The sequence below is a fragment of the Urocitellus parryii genome, chromosome 7 (genome assembly GCF_045843805.1).
Source record: "Urocitellus parryii isolate mUroPar1 chromosome 7, mUroPar1.hap1, whole genome shotgun sequence".
NCBI lineage: Eukaryota > Metazoa > Chordata > Mammalia > Rodentia > Sciuridae > Urocitellus > Urocitellus parryii.
Genome location: NC_135537.1, coordinates 128,054,958 through 128,076,660, shown reverse-complemented (window position 1 = coordinate 128,076,660; position 21,703 = coordinate 128,054,958). Strand labels below are relative to the sequence as shown.

General features: G+C 38.1%; 1 protein-coding gene across 1 annotated transcript in view; it reads right to left on the bottom strand.

Moving 5' to 3' along the window:
• The window catches only part of Stx8 (syntaxin 8), a 259,053-nt gene that overhangs the window by 204,732 nt on the left and 32,618 nt on the right, over positions 1 to 21,703 (bottom strand). Inside the window, exons 5-6 of the mRNA XM_026390528.2 lie at positions 11,694 to 11,818; positions 357 to 449 (exon numbers count right to left, since the gene is read on the bottom strand). Of these exons, the coding sequence (XP_026246313.1) occupies positions 357 to 449; positions 11,694 to 11,818 (218 nt within the window). The remainder of the gene's footprint in view (positions 1 to 356; positions 450 to 11,693; positions 11,819 to 21,703) is intronic.

Here is a 21,703-nt window from a genome sequence, read left to right as displayed (position 1 = left end):
TGGTGAGGTCCTAAGCAACTTAGTGAGGTGCTATCTCAAAATAAGAAAGAGCTGGGGATGTAGCTCAGTGGTAAATTGACCCTTGGTTAAATTTCCAGTAACCCTCCCCACAAAAAAATAATAATAATTTGTAAAATAATTACTGAGAAATGGGAATTTTTAAAATCAAATTCCATACACGGGACTTCATAATTACAGTCAAAATCAGCCACAAACCACCCTCAATTGAATTAAGCCTTAACAATCTATTGACATTAAGCCACTTTACCTGTTATATATTTTTGAAACCTTCAACAAATCAAGCCTATAGTATTTATAACAAATGCAAATATGATCAATCTCAAACTAGTCCTTACCATTTTGTTCATCCAATTCATTCCCAATTTCCTGTCCCATTTGTTTTTGGCGACTTATGATAGAGGAAAGAGCATCAAGGCCCGCATCCTGTTCTGAAACAAAGAGAAAAACAATTAACTCTCTAAAAATCAAAGGAAAGCAATTTAAAGTCCATAAATACACTCAGGCATATAACACAACTCAATATATGAGACAAGGGATATAATAATTAATATAGAAACAAAAAATTAAGTATATCACAGCTTATACTAAAATGATTTTCAAAATGAGCAAAGGATATAGATAGGAAATACACAAGAATTTTAGAAGGGAAAAATAACACAAAAAAGCTTTCACACTACTGCTAATTTTTTTTAAAGTACAAAAAAATTAGTTTTTTAAAAATTTATTTATCAGATTTGTAAGGATTAAAAAGAACAATGTTACCTAAGGCTTACTGAAGTGTGTAGAAGTAGAAGCTCTGAAGTACTATGTAATTGGAGGATAAGTTCAATTTACAGATCAAAAAATCTATCTTGAGAGTAGACTGTGTCCCTTTATCAATCATAAGTCTATGGAATGTATATAAGAAAATATATATATATATGAAAACATTCAGAAAATAGGCAATGATGTATTTACAATGATCTTCCCTGAGGTATTTCCGTAAAGATACCTAAACATGAAACTGAATGTCAATTCATTGTCTCTCAGCTCCAAAATCACCTTTTCCGAGTTCTCTGAATACTTATGTGGATCCCTTAAATACATTTTCCCTTTGCCAGGGTTTTTGCTTCCTGGCCCGGTGTGTGAGGGTGGGCCGGCCTCCCCACCCCGTCTCTCTACCACCACCACTGCCTGCTATCTCTCCGAGGTGGTGATTGCTGAGGCTAAAACCCCAAAGCTAAGCCTGTGCTCTTGCTGGGCCATACCCCAGCCCCCAAGCTTTCTCTCTTGACAGGATCCATCAGTGTTTACAGCTTCTATGTTCAGCTTCTTCAGTGCCCAGTAGCTAGTGGACAGCAGTACACGCCCTCCTTGGGTGTTTCTAATACCTCCTAGAGTATCTAATACCTCCCAGTACCTCCACTGAGATACTTCACAGGGAACAGTCTTCCTTGACACCCCAGCTAGGGGGCAGCACCTCTCCAACTCCTCTGAAATCGAGTGATCGTCAGCTGAGGCTTGGTGCTCTTCCCTACACTGGGCCTCAGCCTGAGATTGGCAATTTCACCTCAAAACTGAGATTTCTGCATTCTTTAATACTGAAGTTCATGTTATTAAGTATAAAAGCAGAATATAAAACAAAGTATAGTAGAATTGCACTTCTGTTTTAAAAAATAAAAATATTACTTTTCTGGTTTTTGAATATTTAAACAGAAAAGTGAGTTAAACTCAAGTTATTCAAGATAATTTCTTTAAATTTTGATTTTTTTTAAATAAATGAGGCAGTCACCACAGTCTTTTTTCCAGGTACATTGGAAAGAACCCTCTAAAGCTGACTCTTTTCACCCAAACAATATGCCAAATGAAGTCAGATTATGCCAGTGTGGCTTCATTTGTTTAGAGCTTTTTAAATGATTTTCACATAAAGGTACACCTACAAAAGCAGAAATCACAAAGGTCTTCCTATTCAAGATCACATTAACATCTACTTATATTTTTTCAAAGGCTTTTTATGGAAGTGAACCATTACACTTAGCTCTTTGATTCATCTGGAACTTATTTTAACTAAAGGTGTGAGGTAAGGACCCCTTAGTGACATTTTTTGACACTGTGTATTTTTTTTTTTTTAACTATAAATGACCTGCTATCTCTAGGGACCATTCCAAGGGACCACTTTATAGCAAAATCACTTTATAATGAGATTCCTTTGGTCTTTAGTAACAACCTCTTGGATGGCCTCCAAGAGAAATCTATCATCAACCAAATACTGTTATAGGATGTCAGATGCTACAGGAAAGTTCCAAATGCATCCGCAGGATAATCTATACATAGGACTGAAGGTGAAGTGTCAATGTGAATTAAAAGGTAAAACAATTTAATAAGAGGAGATTCCTCTAGTGCTTTCAATTAGCTTGAAAGTCCCAAGTTGTTTTATCTAGTAGAGACATTATGAATGAAAAATAGCTACATTATTCTTTTCTCTCAAACTTATTGTCTAACTACCTAAAGGTCATCTCTCTAAAGCACAAGAGAAAGAAGACTAAAATTGCTGCTGCTCCAATCAAATAATTTCTCCAGGACTTCAGCATCTCCTCAACATGTTTAAATGTTGTAATAAAATTTCATTCCCTTATCCAAAGACACTGAAGACCTTGATCGTGGAGACTCTGAGTGGGTCATTGTGAAGCTCAACCCGAGCTTCTTCAGGTTGTAAAGACATTTCTAAAGGTAAGTGGTATGGCCACATAGGGATAATCACCAAAATGCTGCCACCCACAAAAGTAAAAATCACCACAAACCATGCAAACAGTCCACCGCAACCAGCAAAACTATGATGATGTCATAATTACAGTTCTTCCCTAACCTGCCCTACTCTATCTCATAACCCAAGACATCATGATATCACAATAGATCATTGATAACAGACCACAAAACCTTCAGGTTTACAATCGTGTGAATTTTAAAAGATGGATGATCACTGTGGTAGGAAGAATAATGGTCCCTGCTCAAAGATGTCCATGTCCTAATCTCTGGAACCTGTGAATATATATTACATTCCCCAGCAAAAGAAACTTTGCAGATGTGATTAAGGTCAATAGGGATGAAAAGGGCAACTAGTGTCCATTAACTAGGTGGATCCAGTATAATCATGACTCCTGAAAAGCAGAGAACCTTCCCAGCTGCTGTCACAGGGAGATAAGAAGAAGGGTCAGAGAGATGCAGTAGCTTGCTTTAAAGAAGGAAGAAGGGTACCTTGAGCCAAAGGATGTGGGTGGCCTCTAAAAGCAGGAATAGACCAGGGAATGGATTCTCCCCTGGAGCCTCCAGAAAGGAATGTAGATCTTTTAAACTTCTGACCTACAGAACTGCACAATATTAAATATGTGTTTTAAGTCACTAAGCGGGTGCTAATTTATTACAGCAGCAACAGAAAACTAATACAATCATTTTCTGAAAATCCCTTTGGAGCAATTGTGTGTGTGGATACTTCCTATCTTTAGACATTCAGGAAAACCATTCTCTAAATGAATGTCATGTAACTGGGGGAGGAAAATCTGGTGACTGTAGATTAAAAACAAAAGGACAATCGTCAGTATGTATTCTTGCCAAAAATAACAAACCTGATTCTGATCAACTCACTAAATCTAACCACCAAGTATCTGGGACAGAAGAATATGCTAAACAATATAGGATTCAAACGGTGAAATCTAGATAGTGGTAACTATGGGCAAATGATCCTGTTTAGAACTTTGGAGAAAAAAGGGAAAGTTGGGAAAAAAAAAAAAAAAACCTTTTCATTAAAGAAACTTAAGGGATAACATCAACTGATTTCAATGTATGGACCACACTGAACAGTCTAAAAGCAGTCTAAAAGAAACCATCACAGGACAATCAAGGAAATTTGAACACTGACTGGATATTTGATTATGTTAAGAGATTGTTAATTTGGTATGAATGATGATTACATAGGAACCATACTTTAAAATATGGATAGGTGGGCAGACATAGAAATGAAGCCAGGTTGTTTATAGGGTGTAATTGCTGAATCAGCATGCGGGGTGGGGGGTGGGGGGGTGGGATAGAGTCATTATCTTACTCTCATGTTTAAAATTTTCCACAGCAAAAAGTTATCAATATTTTAACAAGTAAATTTTTTTCTATGTTTTTATCCATATTTTCCCATGTTATTCATTGATGCACTGTCATTATACATAATAGTGGAACTTGTTGTTATATATCGGTACATACACATGATATTACAATAGATTTTGGTCAATATCATTCTGGGACTTCCCCTTTCCCTCCCTCCTTTCTTCTCCCTGGTGTCTCTCCTCCACACTACTGGTCTCCCTTCTATTTTCATGAAGTCTTTGAACCCACCTTTCTTTTCCTGTTTCCTATCTTCCATATGAGAGAAAAACATATGACCTTTGACTTTCTAAGTTTTATTTTGTTTAACATAATGTTTTCGAATTTCATCCATTTTCTTGCAAATGACAATTTCATTCTTCTTTATGGCTGCACAACTCCATTGTGTACACATAAGCACATTTCCTTGATCCATTCATAACATTGACAAAACACCCGAGCTGGTTCCGTAGTTTGGCTGTTATAAACGGTGCTGATATAAACATGGGTATGCATGGATCACTATACTATGACGACTTTAATTCTTTAAAATACCAAGGAATGGTGTAGCTGGGTCCTCTGGTGGTTTCATGTCGACTTTTTTTGATGAACCTCCATACTGAATTCCATAGTGATTGTACCAATTTACAATCCCACCAACAGTGTTGAAGTGTTCCTTTTTCTCCACATCCTCTCCAGCATTTATTACTGTTCATATGCTTGATGGCTACTAATTTAACTGGAGTGAGATGAAATCTCATTGTAGTTTGGATTTGCATTTCCCCAATTGCTAATTAAACTTTTTTTTCATTTATTTGTTGGTCATTTGTATTTCTTCTTTTGAGATATATCTGTTTAATTCATTTACCCATTTATTAATTGGGTTTTTTTTTCCAGTATTGAGGTTTTTTTTCCGTTTTTCTAGATAGTTACTCTCTAAAAGATGATTAATAACAGATTCTCTCTCGTTCTGTAGGTTCTCTCTTCACATTTTGTTTCCTTTGCTGTGCAGCAGCTTTTAATTTGATGCAACCCATTAATTATTGATGTTATTTCCTGAGCTTTAAGTGTCCTATTGAGGAAGTCCTTCCCTGTGCCTATACACTGGAGTGTTGACCCTACATTTTCTTCAAGGGGTTGGAAAGTCACAAAGGGACATTACTAAGAGCTACAACCACAGACCCCAATCTGAGCACATGACAAGGACCCCAAGGACTGAGAATGTGTCTTTTCCTGTCCTTGCCACCAAATGCAAGCCCAGCTGGTGGCACTACTAGGTTTGCCCTAGGACATATATAGGCAGCACACTCGCTGTTTCAATCAACCAATGACCACAGAGGGTTCTGTTTATAGACAAAAAAAAAAAAAAAAAAAAAGTCTCTGCTAGATGGAAAGGCTCTAGTCTATACTAGTTAGCCCTGAGTGTAGTTTAGCAGAAAAATCAATTGACATTGTGTTATCCAGTGCCTGGAGAGTCACAATGAACTTCTCACACCTAAGATATGTAAGCAGCTCTCCCTAGATGAAAAGCAGGAACAAAGGAAGGAAAGACTGAATCAAGTTAGATAAAGGAGTCAATTACAATTTTAGGAAGACCCTTAGAGCAAATCCCAAGAATAGTAATTTTATTATTGTTTTAGTTTTAAGATTTCAGGAAAGGGATCCTTCCAATCTATGACACCCATAAGAAAGGACATCATCCAAGAAAATTGTGAAGTTGTGACTGCAAGGGTTCAAAGATCAGCAACCAAGATTCCTCAGTGTAAAATGGAATCTGGCTGTCCACCTTCCCCATCCCTATTTCACATGAAAACCTTTAGAGACCTAAGAACACAGAAATCTAGAATATACAACTTTCTGCTCAAATCTATAAAGAATATCTACAGAATAAGACAACTCGATTGTGCTAATTAAGAGACCTTATCAAGCGACCTCCTGAGCAAAGGTGGGGCACCTCACACCTCTTCCAAAGCGTGGCCATCCAACTCAGGGACAAGAGTCTAGCTCTACCTAGTTTACTTCCTTTGTGCCATCTCAGGGATGTTTGAGGTGACCAAGTCATTGTCACCACCACAGCCACTTTTCCCTAACACCCACTTATGATTCAAGTTTCAGCTAAACACACACACACACACACACACACACACACACACACACACGCCAGGATAAGCCAACTAGTTAGGAGGAGACCTAGTTTCCAGTTTAGGCAAGGAACGCATTCATTGCCCTGAAGTCTAAATTCTATAAATTGTCATTTTGGATGATTTTCAAAGTGTTTCTAAGGATCAAGGGAAGCACAGAAAGACTAACTGGCTGGGTATAATGGTGCTTGCCTGTAGGATTTTAAGTTCAAGGCCAACCTCACCAACTTAGTCAGACCCTATCTCTAAATAAAAATAAAAAGGGCTGAGGATATAGCTCGGTGGTAGAAGCGCTTGCCTAAGCATGTACAAAACCCTGGGTTTGATCCCTAGCGCAACAAAAACAAAGACAAAGGAGGGTTAATGGATTCCATGGACAAAAAGGAAGTCAGAAGTGACCTTTCTTGGCTTTTATTTTTAATATTTATTTTTTAGTTGTAGTTGGGCACAATATCTTTATTTTATTTATTTTTATGTGGTGCTGAGGATCGAACCAGGGCCTCACACATGCTAGGCGAGCACTGTACCGCTGAGCCACAACCCCAGCCCTCTTGGCTTTCATTTTTTATCTAATACAGGACATGGCAATGAGGCAGAACCACAGCAACCTCAGCACATCAAGATTCCTGAGGCAGAGAAAAGGCTAGTAAGGGTTTTGCATAAAGATTACTTCCATGTTTGCATTTATCATGGAAAAACAGCTTTCTAGCAAAGCAACAAGGGACACAGCATTTCAAAACATGAAGGAAAAAAAAATCCGATTTAAAACATGCCCCTCCCCTCCCCTTCATCCTCCTATTCCCAAACCCCAGAAGCCAGCAAGCCTTCAGAGTGAGGAACTCGGTATGGGTGTGCTCTGCTGTAGAGACTCCATGGCTAACACTCAAGAGGAGCATTCTTTCAAATCCAGCACAGCAACCCCTGAATGCAGTCCCTTCTCAGTGACAGATACTTTCCCTAACAGAAAACAGCCTTTCTTGGAAAAAGCAACAATGCCAAAAAAATTCAGAGTGCACACACCTGTAATCTCAGCAACTCAGGAGGCAGAGGCAGGAGGATCTCAAGTTAGAGGTCAGCTCCAGCAACTTATCACTGTCTCCAGATAAAAAAAATAAAAAGACCTGGGGATGTAGCTCCGTGATAAAGTGCCCCTGGGTTCAATCCCTAGTACCAAAAAATAGAAAAAGATGATCTATAAAAATTAGCAAGAGGGCAGTCCTTTCAGGAACTGTATGTAAACCCTGAAGAAAACTATTGTACAAGAATCACTGTGCTCGATGTAAAGCTGTGTTACTTTTTATTTTTTCACTTTCCTTCAAATACGGTAATTGGTGAAGCCCCAAGAGAGCTGCTGTGTTTCATTTACCAGACAATTTCACCACAAAGGGGAGTTCAAAATAGAATTAGACTTCTGCTTCTGGCTAAGATGGACTGACAGGGACCAGATTTCCTTTTGGCCTAAAATAACTGGGAAAAGGGTTGGGGGGAGAACCAGGCAAAACATCCAAGTTTCAAAATACATATGTCAGGAAACGAAGAGCAGCGATCTCCTAGCAATGGGAAACAAATAAGACTGCCCCGATTATTCCCCTGTGAGAGCTCCCAGCCATGGTGGGCGAGTTGGGGGAGTCCAGGTGGAAACTGGCAGACTTGAATGAGTCCCAGGAGATCACGGTAGTTCAAGTATTCAGGGTACTACCACAGAGGACAGATCTGCATGGGGAGAGCTCTAGACAGCGAATCTTTAACTGAGTATTGCATGAGCAATGAGGGAATGCCCCAAAGCTGGGGAAAAGAATCACTCCAAACAGTAAAGGGAAGGAACCTCTGTGCTCCACCAGCTCAGACATATTTATTCCCACCAACCAAGATATTTCATTATTCATGAAGCATTACATAGAATACGCAGAATGATTTTGGCTCATTAGTGGGATAAACTACTCTAGACTGGAGTTGGTAGATATTAAGTATTTTAGGCTTTGTGGTTCATATGATCCTTAGAGCAATTACTCAACTCTGCCACCGTAAGCAGGAAAGCATGTACAGATAATGTATAAAGGAATGAGAATGGTTGTGTTCCCATAAAACTGTATTTATAGGGCTGGGGTTGTGGCTCAGTAGTAGAATGCTTGACTGGCACATGTGAGGCACAGGGTTCAGCCATCAGCATAAAAGTAAATAAAGGCATAGTATCCATCTACAACATTAAAAAAAAAAAGCAGACCTGTGTTTATGAGCACTAAACTGAATTTTATATAATTTTTACAAGTTACAAGATACTCTTCTTTTGATTATTTTTCACCATTTCAAAAATTTAAAAGCCATTTGCAACTTGCGGAACATATAACAACAGACGACAGTAGGCCAGATTTGGTCCATAGGTCCTGCTCTATAACACCTCATTGATCTGTTTTATAAAGCAAGACCCAAGTAACTCAGTAGCATCCCACATAAACACAAGAATACTTCTAAAAATTAAGAAATACCCAGTACTGAACAAAGAAAAATATCACCATAGCAGGTATCCAAGTGAATGAAACAATAAGATCAGAAACAAGGCAAGGATGTCTGCTCTCACCATTTCTATTTAGCATTGTAATAGAGGTTGTAGCAAGTGCAATAATAAGGCAACCAGATTGAAATGAACAAAACTGTCTTTATTGACATACATGATCATTTTCATAGAATCCTACACTCTCAACAAGTAAACTGTGAGAACTAGTGATTTTTTATAAGGTTGCATGATCCAAACACATTTTTTAAATAATCAACTGTATTTTTATGCAGGAGCAACAGACACTGAAAAATTTTTAAATGCTATAATTGAATAAAAATATGAAATACTTATGGATAAATCTGATAAAAGATGGACAAGATATGTATATTGAATACTAGAAAGCGCTTTTGAGGAAAATTAAACTAAATAAACCCATTTATTTAGAATTAAATCTGTATTTATGGATTGGGAGATTCATGGTTAAGATGTCAATTCCCATGCTTACTGTAGCATTATTCCCAATAGTCAAGATTTTTTTTTTTAAATCAATTTAAGTGCCCAACAGTGGATGAATGGTTTTAAAAAAAAAGTGTGGTATGTATAAGCAATAGAATACTATTCAGCCATAAAAAGAAGGAAATACTGTAACTTGTGACAACATGGAAGAACCTAGAGGACATTATGTTAAATGAAACGAGACAGGCACAGAAAGGCAAACACTGAACGATCTCACTAATATGCAGAATCGAAAAAAGTCAAGCATATTCTTCACTTTGCTCTTATGAGTTTAACAGGAGCTAGGTGATGGAGGAAGGATGAGGGAATTAGAGAGATGTTGGTCAAAAGACACAAAATTTCAGATAGTTTTAAGTAAATTTAAAAAGATCTATTGTGCTAGGTTTAGAGGCTTAGGCAGGAAGACTGCAAATTCAAGGCCAGCATGAAGTTCAAGGTCAGTTCAGCAAGACTTTGTCTTAAAATAAAATAAAAAGGAGCTGGGTAAGTAGCTTAGTGTGCAAGGCCCTGGGTTCAATCTTCAGTCCCTTTAAAACAAAAAAAGGCTCTATTGTACATCATGGTGACTAATACACTTTAAAATTGCTTAAAGAGTAGACTGGAAGTGTACTCTCTCTATATATATATATATATATGTAAGAATGTTTATGTTAGCTTGATTTAGTCATTCCACAATGTATTAATATTTTCAAAATATCATATATAATTTTTTCTATTAAAAATTTTAAAAAAAATTTTTTTAAAAGTCAAAGTGCTAGAGTATTACTCAAGGGTAAAGCACTTGTCTAGCAGGTACAAGGCCACAAGTTCAATCCTTAGTACCAAGTGTACAAATAAAAGGTAAACCTACCTCTACTACATGGTTCAGACATTCCACTTATAGGTATTTACCTAAAAAAATTGAAATTTTGCCAGGTGAGATAGCACAGGCCTATAATCCCAGCAACTTGGGGAACTGAGGTTGGGAGCAAGTTTGAGGCTAACTCAGCAACTTACAGAGAACTTGTCTCAAAAAATAAAAAGTCATGGTAGAGTGCCCCTGGGTTCAATTCCCAGTACCACAAAAAAAAAAAAAAAAAAAAAAAGAATCTACAAATAAAGTACATGTTCACAGCAGCTGTACTTGTAACAGCCCCAAACTGAAAACCACGCAAATATCTATTAGTAGGTGAACAGTTACACAGATTGTGGTAAAGGTGAATAATGGGATACCATAATATAAAAAAATGAAATACTGATATACACAACATGGATAAAGTAACTATGTTTAGTAAAAGCCAGATCCCCTGCCCTCCCAAAAGAGCACATACCGTATCATTCTACTTATGTAAAATTATAGAAAACAGAAAATAATTTATAGTGACAGAAAGCAGATCAGCAGCTGTCTAGGGATGGAGGAGGGGTAATAGGAAGAATTTTAAAGAGACATGAAGAAAACCTCAGGAAGTAATGATTATGTTCATTATTTTGATTGTAGTAATAGCTTCATATGTGTATACAAATGTCAAAGCTTATCAAATCATATGCTTCAAATATGTGCTAGTTATGATAATGTTAAATATTCCTCAATAAAGTTGATCTTTAAGAAGTAGATTTAGAACAATATATCTGTACATGCTGACATTGGAAAAAATGTTCATAACACACATTAGTAAGAAAAATAAACCTATGGAATAATACCTAAAAGACAGCTATGTACCTCATGACACCATTTATATATGTGTGTTTAGACTGAATATAATGTAGGTATATACAAAGTCTGAGGAAATACATATTGATCCATTTATGGTTAGAAATAGAAGAAATGGAGAGCTTTCCATCTTATCTGTCTATAGTGCTTAAATTTTGTAAAGCAAGTATACATTACTTCTGAATTTCAAAAAATAGAAGTTACAAAATAATTAGCAGTTTTAATAGCTAACAAGCAAGATGAACTTGAGGTGAAAGTCAACCGATTTATTTTTGCAGATAAAAAAGGTGGCGTCCTGGGCTGGGGTTGTGGCTCAGTGGTAGAGCGCTTGCCTAGCAAGTGTGAGGCACTGGGTTTGACCCTCAGCACCACATATAATAAAAATAAAGGTCCATCGACAGCTAAAAAATATATGAAAAAAAAAAAAAAGGTGGAGTCCTGTGTTAGAAGAACAGTCAAGAGCATACGCTCTAAGGTCCCCTAGACTTATCAGATTCAGACCTGTTCTCACCCAGTGGAAAAAATCACTACTTCCATCAGCTATTAAAACAGGTGACAGCAGGTTACCACTCTTCAGGTATCCTGAGGCACAAAAATGCCAAGAGCTTTAGAGGACCAGCAGTTTTCATTCCAGTTTTCAATGAGGATAAGGAACATTCAAGGCCACAGTCAAAAATCAGAAAAGGTTTCTGAGCCCACAATCCTTGGGTATTAGTACCTTGGATGATTTTCTGCTGCTGTTGCCGGATTTCATCAAAACCCAAGCCTCTGGTCTCCTCTGGCTCCTCAAAGAGCCAAGGGTTGGGTGCTCCTCGCTTAGCCTCTTCACTCATCAGGCTGGACCTAAGAACCACATTAAATGCATTACACATCTCAAAAAATACAGCTCAGATGCAAATTCCCCTCACAAGTGCAGAGGTGGCCAGCCTCCTATGCTTTGAAAATTCAATTTGCGCAATTTATTGCATCCTTAGTCTGTTCCAGGAACTGTGTTTAGTGTTAGAAGAGTTATGAGGATGAATAAGGCTCAAACCTGGTCCCCAGGGAATTACAGCCTGTTAAAGAGATGATGGGAGAACATAATACTCATATAATCCTCCAAGATACATTTGACTCAATAATCATAGAAGAGGCTGATAAATGAGGTTCTTAAATTTCAACCACATAAAGCCAATTGGAAGTATTCTTTATACTAGGACATACTAGGACAAAGTTTCTCACAGGCCATGTGACACCAAATGTACAAATATTATTTTTCAAGCAGATTCAATGCTACAATTACTGATTATAGCATGAAAAAGATAATTTTCCTTAGTTGCTTACCGACAGTAATGCATGCAGTTTCAAATCCAATTTTATGATTGTAATCTAGCATTCATAATATAATCAACACAGTCTGATTGTCCATCTTAGTCTTCACTCCCTCTAGTAACCCACATGCCCCATTTGAACTAAACACATTGGGGATTTCCTGTTCCTGCTGAGACCAATCTCTGCCTCAGTCCCAGTTTACTGAATTCTTCTCATCTCAAGTGGCTCTCTCCTGCCCTGACGTTTCCACAATCTATCTGAGCTGTGAGGATCACCTTGTTCAGGAAACCATGTCTGACCACTTCGAAACAAAGGTTCACTTTAGAGCTGATTGGATTCAAAACAAAAATGACGATAGCAATGTTGCAGTAGTGGGAGTGACAGCAACAACTGACACAGTTAAGCACTTGCTATGTGCAGGCACTGTTCCAGCAACTTATGTGTATTCACTCACTTCTCCATCGTTGCTCATTCCTCTAGCCCCAATGGCATGGTATTGTCTAGAGACAACCGATATCCCAATGCTTAACCTTTTATATAGATAAGACTTGATATGGGCCAGGGCTCATCGTAGAGCGCTTGCCTAGCACGTGCGAGGCCCTGGGTTCAATCCTCAGCATCACATAAAAATAAATAAATAAAGGTATTGGGTCCAACTACAACTAAAAATTTTTAAAAAATAAAAAAAAGACTTGGTAGAACAGAAAAATCACCTTTATTCTTCTATACCCTGTTTTCCATTATGGAGTGAACAGCTAACAACAGTACATCGCTTACCAGAAGTATAGAGATAGTTATATCCATCTCCACGGGTTCTGGGAGGATTAAATAATTTAAAAAAATCTGTGGTGGGTGCAGTGGCACAGGCCTGTAATCCCAGCAGTTCAGGAGGCTGAGACAGGAGGACAGCCTCAGCAATTTAGTGAGGCCCCAAGCAATTTAGTGAGATGCTGTCTCTAAATAATATATTTTTTTTAAAGGGCTGAGCATGTGGGCTCAGTGGTTAAGTGCCCCTGGGTTCAATTTTTTTTTTTTTTTTTTGCTCAGTACTTCTGTGAGAGGTACTATTCTAATTAACAGGGATAAAGAAAAAACAACTAGAGGCAAACCAAAGTCTCTGCCTTACAAAGTGCAGATTCTCATTATAGGTGCCATTTTCATTCCACCTTGTGTGTGTGGCTTGGGGCGAGGGGAGGACAATATGTAAAATGTGGGAAAAATGCTGAATGTAGTGCTTAGAAAACAAAAATCATTCAAGAAACTAACTTATCATTATACCAATTATTGCATTATATATACAGGAGACACTTAAAATTTTCAAACCCAAAAGTCATATTAATTTAATTTTTAGCTTAGTCCTTTAAAACCAAAGAACATAATGTGTATTAAGAAACAAACCCAAGCCAAATGGGGAAATTTTTTTTTAAATCGTTAGACTAAGATTTTAAGCACATAGCTGGTCTCCCTTATTCAAGTGTACTATAATTAGCATGCCAAACACTTTCACTTTATCCAAAAGACAGATGTGTTCTTTAAAGCTTTACTTCACATGATTGGCCCCCAAGAATCCAAGATGTCAAGATTTCAGATTTATTCCATATAATAATTATTTAATTCCACCTAGCTTTGAAGAAAAAGCAAGGAAAGAAGTAAATTTGCAATCAAAGCATACCCCTAAACCCTTAAACCATCTTGCAAGTGCCAGCCTTTGTCAAAACAGGAATCATGTGGGATTCTGTATACAGCTCACTCCAGTACATGGATCACAGGCATATAAAGTAACCTCAGAAGTGCATCAGTGACCAGCTATTAGTATCCATTCAAATGAATAAATTGCAACTAGGTGATACTGCTTCTCTAAGTTACTGCTGAAAGTCCCACTGTTGGTCCTTGTGGTAACACATGCTTTTAGAAATTAATACAAAAGGGCTGGAGGTATAGCCCACTGATAGAGTACACACTTAGCACGAGTGCAGCTCTGAGTTCAATCCCCAGAGCACACATGCATGCATGCACACATGCACGCAAATTAATGTTAAAAGGGAAAAAATGTACAATTTCTTTTAGCAACCTCAAAAAAATGACAAATTGGGACTTCAGCAATGTATGTATTTTTTCATAATATATTTATTTTTATTTATTTTTATGTGATGCTGAGGATCGGAACCCAGTGCCTTTCACATGCTAAGCAAGTGCTCTACCACTGAGCCCAGCCCCACGCGCGCGCGTGTGTGTGTGTGTGTGTGTGTTTTAAACACCTTTTAGAAAGCAAAAGTGACAACATAGACACAATTTAATATTACTATTAAATACACATCACCAACAGACATATAGGAAAGACTTCCTAGAGTTATCTAATTCCCAAAGCTGATTTGCCATCTCCTCCTCTCTTCCCTCCTCTCTATTTTGGTGTTTTCGGTTTTGCCCATGTCCCAAACCTGCCAGGAAATCCAGCAATGCATGTGCCTTTCTTTATAAGAGCAGGTACAATATTAAGATTACAGGTATTCTTATATGTAGAATGCTTTATTTTCTTTATAGATTCATCATTTGGGATGATGCCTATCATTCAGTACAGTTTTATACACAATGGCCCTGAGTGTGCCGCATCAGAATCTGGGAGTAAGGGGGAAAAAATGGCACATGAATAGTTAAAAAGAAGCCCCACATATAAAAATTCAGGCAAGGCATGTCCTCCATCCCTTACCCTGATTGAAAATCACTGTGTTAAAGACTTACCAATTTATCTCTACCCGTGATATTTTCCTATGTGTTCTCTATCTTAAATGAAAAGGCACAAATACAGAATCTCCAACTGGCATTCCTCCAAACTTAACACATACAAAGTCAAATGCATCACTTGCATCCTGTAAGCTTTACTTCTCCTGCGCCCTCTGTTTTGGTCAGCAAGTCATGCAAGCCATGATTTTTGCTCCTCTCCCCCAAATCTCAAAGGCCCAGGCCTCCCTCAGAGGTGCTTCTCAAGTCCATGTCTTCATTTCCATCCCCAGTGGTAGAGCCTCCTGGGCTCAGATTCTCATCATCTCTCACGTGGACGGTAGAGATGGTGTTCTTCTGATTGTTCTCTATGCTCCCAGTCACACTCACCCAAATCATCTTATACTTATGCTGCTAGAATTATCTTTCTAAAAAGAAATATCTCACCATATCATTTCTATATTTCAAGACTTCTGTGACTCCCCAGAAGCTCCAGGTCAAGTGTGAGCTTAACAGAGGCCCTGGTGATCTCTGCATCATCATCTTTCAACATCCCCCCTTCCACACCCTGCCTCTCCTTCAGCCCTACACACTGCTCAACCACTCAGACAAAGGCACAAACTTTCACACTCTCATGTTTTTGTATGAGTCTGAAGTGTCCCCACCCCCATCTCTTTGTCCATCTGGCAAAATTCTATTCATCCCCTAAGGCTCAACTCAAATGTCACTTCTGCTGCTTAGTCCTTCCTGATCCCCACCCCCTCCCCCTTCCCAAGAATCAATCACTCGCCGGTGCTCCCATGGCACTTTGCTCATGACCTCTAACGTGGCATTTATCAAGCAGGATTGTAGTTAGTTATTTACTCATCTGTCTCCCTTCCTAAATTATGAGCTCTGTGAGGAAAGAGGCCACATGACAGTCATGTTTATATCCCCTGTACCAAAAAAAAAAAAAAAAAAAAAAAAACCCTCCAGCCTCAGAATACGCCAGAGAAGCAGCATTCAGTAAATGTTTACGAAACAGAACTGGGAAAACCACTGAGGGCTTCAAGCCAAAGGAAGACAAAATGAGAAAAGTATTTAACATTTTCATTTTGAGAGATTAAAAAAAAAAATCCTACTTATCAACTGCTACCTGCCTTCAAGATTTTAGCAGCAAAGAGTAACACTGTTCAAGCAGATGAAGAGAATTTCTTGATAGGAAATTCTGTCAGTTAAACACCTTGTATCTCAACCTCACTTTTGGAATGACAAGCAAGGAGTATTTCTCCTTTGCAAAGGAAGTTAAAGAGAGGAAATGCTAATTCTTATGTTGCCGAGTTTAGGATGGACTTCATTTTTTTTTTCCTTGCTGGAGATGTAAGCCAGGGCCTCACACATGCTAGGCAAGTGCTTTACCATTGAACCACTCCTCCAGTCCTTGGCCTTAAACTTCTGGGCTCAAGTGATCCCTCTGTCTCAGTTTCCCCAAGTAGCTGGGATTATAGGTCTGCGCCACAGTGCCCGAGTCCCACCTTTTTAAAATATATCAAAAATGTTTATCCAAATTCTTTCAAGGTGGAACTTATCTAATAAAAAGAATCTATCAGATAAATGCCATATTAATAAATATGTTAGTATCTGTCTCACATCTTATAAGGTTTCACTTTCTAAAGACAAAAATGATTTCATTTTCATTCCCCCAAAGAAAACAGCATATGTTATTAAATTATAATAATATGGGGGCACAGATAATCCATCTTTCTGTTGACAAATGAAGCTGAAGCTTATTAAAGTTCATAGGAAGGGCGTTCTTATCAACTGAATACAGAATTGAAAAGGCAGTGAATTCCAAGAAGTAGCTTTTCAAAAAGATGTCACAGTGACTATACAAAATGTTTGTTTTGTCTGGAAAAAATATCCATGTTTGACAATTCACAGACCACAAGGGAGGTTTGCAGTTTGGACTAGTAAAGCTATTTCTAAGGTGTCAGTGAATTGAATCGAGTCTGCAAAGTTTCGTAACTAGACTTGCCTATAGATGTGAAAACGCTACTATGGTATTTAAGGGCAATTCCTTTTTCAAAACTTTTTGTGTAGTTTCGTTCTGTGAACATAAAGATGCACCGAGGCTCAAATTTCAATCAGAAATAGATTCTTTGACATAAATTCTTTAGAGACAAAGTCTGGCAACAGGACGCAGATGGATTACTCTGAAGAGAGGCTGCAGTGGGGAGGAGACTGAAGGCTGTGCAGTGATGTAGGTGGGCAGCAAGGGGGTCTAGACAAAGGAAAGGACACCAGGGAACACAGAGAAAGGGACAATTAACATACTGATTCAAAGGGAAATTCCACAAGTACTGGTGAGTAGACTGGATATAGAAATAGAGATTTCCAGATCTGGCCGAGTTGGAGGGAATGGACACAACATAGGAAGGGAAATTTCTCATTACTTTCAAGCATCAGCACAATTCCTAATAACAATCCCAAAATAACACTCCTCCTTGAAGCTCATGCTCTATGGGTATGTGAGTATCTGTAGCCATATTTATAGACTGTTAACTTCTTTCAGTCCAATACTCCATCCTATTATAGTTTTGTACCCCGTCCATCTATCCCTCCAACCGTCCAACAAATACAGTGTACCCTTAATGTATCAGGCGCTCATCTCAAGGACTTGGAAGTGAACAAGAGTGATAGATGCCTGACCTCATGAAGCTGACACTCTAAGGACAAAAAATGCCCAACACTGTGCATAACGCAAAGAAAATTCTCAAAATAATTTTGTTAATTTAAGAAAATAATCTTCGCTTCAATTAATCCAGAGTATCAATCCAGGGCAAATAAGAACTTAAATAAGGAGAATATTTTCCTTATCCAAGGAAATTACACCATAGAACTTAGAAAAACATTTGCATTGGGTTTTCAAATTTTAAACAAAAAAAATTTTTAAGGGGGGAGAGTTATGCATTGCTAGCCAAATTTACCTGGGTAACTTGGAGTTAACACAATTTGGAAAAAGGGAAGTTTTTCATCATCTTTCAAATTTCACTGTAGTACCTAATAACAACTCCAAAGTAAGAATGTTCCTTCAAGAGCATGACCTGTGGATGAATGGTTGCTTGTAGCCGTATCCACTAGACTGTTAACATCTTTCAATCCAATACTCGACCCTATTTCTTCCTGTCTTTTTTTTTACTGTTAATAAAAACCTTAATAAAATAGTTCATAGAATAGAAATGTAGGGTAGAAAAGGTCATCAGAAGTCATTATTTTGGTCCCCAACCCAAACTTCAGAAATCTGAAACCGCTATTCCTCAGGGTCATCTAAGAAATTTAAAACCAAGTAAAACCAAAAGGACACTTTTCTTACTTTAAGTGTTTGATTGCCATGGGTACCTAAAAGGTAGAAGAGGGATAAGGAGGCCTGATGTACAAAACACCTAAGAATTCCCAGAGCTGAAGTGACTGCTCTGCTAAACCTTATGGTGACAGAGAGCCATCTGCTGGTTGATGGTTCAGGTTCAGCTACAACCATCCAATGGTCAACTTTTATTGCAAGCAGCTATGTACTTTATTATTACCCAAGGCACCCTTGAAAACATGCTTAGAAACAGACTGTGCAAAAGTCAACAAGCTCATATAGGATAAGGGAACTTCTGTTCTTGGAGCTAGCCTTCTGGACCCTGTCCTCAATAACAATTCCGCTCTGCCTTCACTTGGCTCTTCACAAACACTGAAATGACAAATCCAATAAGTGTCCAATCGAGGAACACAATTTATAATTTGCATGTAGGCATTTGACATGTCTAATGAGTTCCAACTTCGTCTTGACACTAATGTTTTCCCCTTAGCATGTGTTTCCAATCTAACTTATAAAGATAAAATACAATAAAAATTTCAAGTATGCAAAGTAACACTGTTCTATGGACCGAGATGTGAGAGTAGCAAAGCAAAGTCACTGGCTGGCAGACAGTGCCACCAATAGTAGTGGAATTTTGGGTTCTTCAATTGATGAACAAAAAATCCAAATCTGGCATTAAAAGACTGTTTAAGGGTACCAATGAATAATGTATATGTATATTCAAGATGCAGAAAAGCCAAGGACTGCCTAGTCAGACATTATTTCCACCTTAATAACCTTGCTTTTCATTGTATCAATTCATCTAAATCATATTGAAAAACGCAAATGATTGAGATGGACACCCACATGATTAACCATAGCATCTTTTCCTCTGGAGACAGAATCCAGGAAATTTGTAAGATCTCAGGTGACTTTTATGCAACCAGCAGGACGCCAGACTGCAAATTTGGTAAGGAAGCTATTGATCTAGAAAGTGTAGGATTCAAGAAAAGTACACAAGAGGAAAAAATACATTTGTACAAATTCTACACATTTTACCAGGGCTATCTCAAGTCTTGTTTCTTCCACATTCTTCTCAACTGCCCCCCCCAAATTGATTTCTCTTTTTTCTAATCTAGACCATGTATAGCCCATACCCCAATTTTGCACTTCAAATTCACTACTCTTAGAGACCTCTACATGTTCTGTGCGAGAGAGAGAGACTTCCCCAGATGGCATGCCACCTATATATTTCCTGCTGAAATCAGTGACAGCAAGTATTCATTCATGCTTTTAAAGCAGTTTCGAATTTACAAAGAATCTTCACATACATTCTTCTCACTTGAACTGTATAATATTTGGAAGAGTTGTCATTATCTTTGTCTTATATAAAATGAAAGAGTCAAACTCCAACCTAGGCTTTCTCATACTCAATCTTTTGTTCCTTCCACTGACTCACACGATGCAAAGCAAACATGATGCTTGAACATCTAGTAAAGGATAATGCTTCTTGTAGGTCAAATGAACAGGAAAAGGGACAAAGTACTCAAAGTCAGTAAGAATTGGTCGTGAGGACCCCCTAAAAAGGAACTGTGGTAGGAAACCAAAAGCAAAAGAGAAAAGGCCTAAGAGACAACACCTAAGGCAAAGGACAACAAGACTTAAGCTCTAGATCTCTGCCATTGATTCAGCCTAAACACAATGATTTAGCTGTTAAGAATTGGCCTCCTCATATACCAAACTGATTATCTCTGAAGATTACTATGAGGGTCAAATGATATAAGACATGAAAGTGCTCATTAAATAGAGAAGAGGGGAAGGGAGAAGTAGAAAACTCTTGTGAATAAAGAAGAATATGAATTTACATATCTTCACTTTTTTTTTTAAGAAAATTTTTTAATATTTATTTTTTAGTTTTCGGTGGATACAACATCCTCATTTTATTTTTATGTGGTACTGAGGTCGAACCCAGCGCCCCGCGCATGCCAGGCGAGCGCGCTACTGCTTGAGCCAATCCCTAGCCCCATTTTTAGTTTTTAGAAGCACAAATTGGATCCAGGCATGTAATTCCAGCAACTTCAGAGGCTGAGGCAAGAGGATCACAGATTAGATGTCAGCCTCAACAACTTAGTGAGACCCTATCTCAAAATTAAAAAAAAAAAAAAAAAAGGCTGGGCCTATAGCTCAGTAGTAAAGTGCCCCTGGGTTCAATCCCCAGTACAAAAAAGAAAAAAAAGAGGCTGGGGATGTGGCTCAAGTGGTAGCTTATTTTTATAACTTAAAAATCAATTCATGCAGGGATAGGGAAACTTTTTATTTTCCATACCGAAGTCACAATTATACCAGTACTAAAATACTGAAATTCAAAATGGGTATCATTTTCACCCAAGAGGATTAAAACTGGCAAAACCCACCAAGCTCATCAATACCAAGGCCAAGGTGTCAGGAAATGGGCTCTCTTGCAGGGCTGTGTGCTGTGGAGGACATTTCTGTCATCCCAGTGACTCATGAGGCTGGGGCAGGAGGATCACAAGTTCAAGGCTAGCCTCAGCAACTCAGCCAGGCCCTAAGCAACTCCAAATAAAAATAAAAAGGGCCCAGGATGTGGCTCAGTAGTTAAGTGCCTCTAGGTTCAATCCCCAGTACCAAAACGTAGGCTCCCCCTTATATTACTGGAGGAACACAAAATACTGCAACTTTTAAGAAGCACACATGACTGTATTTGTCAAATTCTGAACATCTGTTCCTTTTGTCCAATAACCCTACTTTAAGGACTCTGTCCAATGGGAAGAGAGGCCATAGTCCCCGTGGGTATTTACCTCAGCATTGTGTGTAATGGCAAAAAAGAAATGCCCCAACATCCATAAAATGGGCAGTCACTGGAAAAATGACTGCATATTTATATTGGAGAATATCAGCTATGGAAAATAATTTGTCAGATCTATGGATTTGGTCAGCTCTATTGAGAGGAGAAAAGAGAAGAGGAAGGGAATATAGCAATAGAAAAATCACAATATAACAATAGAAAAATCACAAACACTACATGGCTCTCCATTAATATGTACAATTTTTATGTATCACTTTAAAAATAAATTTGAAAAAAATGAAAACTTATGTGAAAACTATTAGAAAACATTAAAAACATACTTTTAAAAGAAAAATTAATTTTATACAGTTTGATCAAAGTGGGGAGAAAGCATTCTAGATGCTTCTCCCCGAGGCCCACAGAAGCAGTTACAATTTACAGAAACAAAAACCAGGTGATGTAGATCTGTTGATTCAGCTAGACTGTGCTGGCTGGGGAATGCATCCAGGCAGCCCAGTGTGGGGTGGGGGTAGTTTTATTCTCAGTGTAAGGAAGTTCAGCAGCTCTCAGT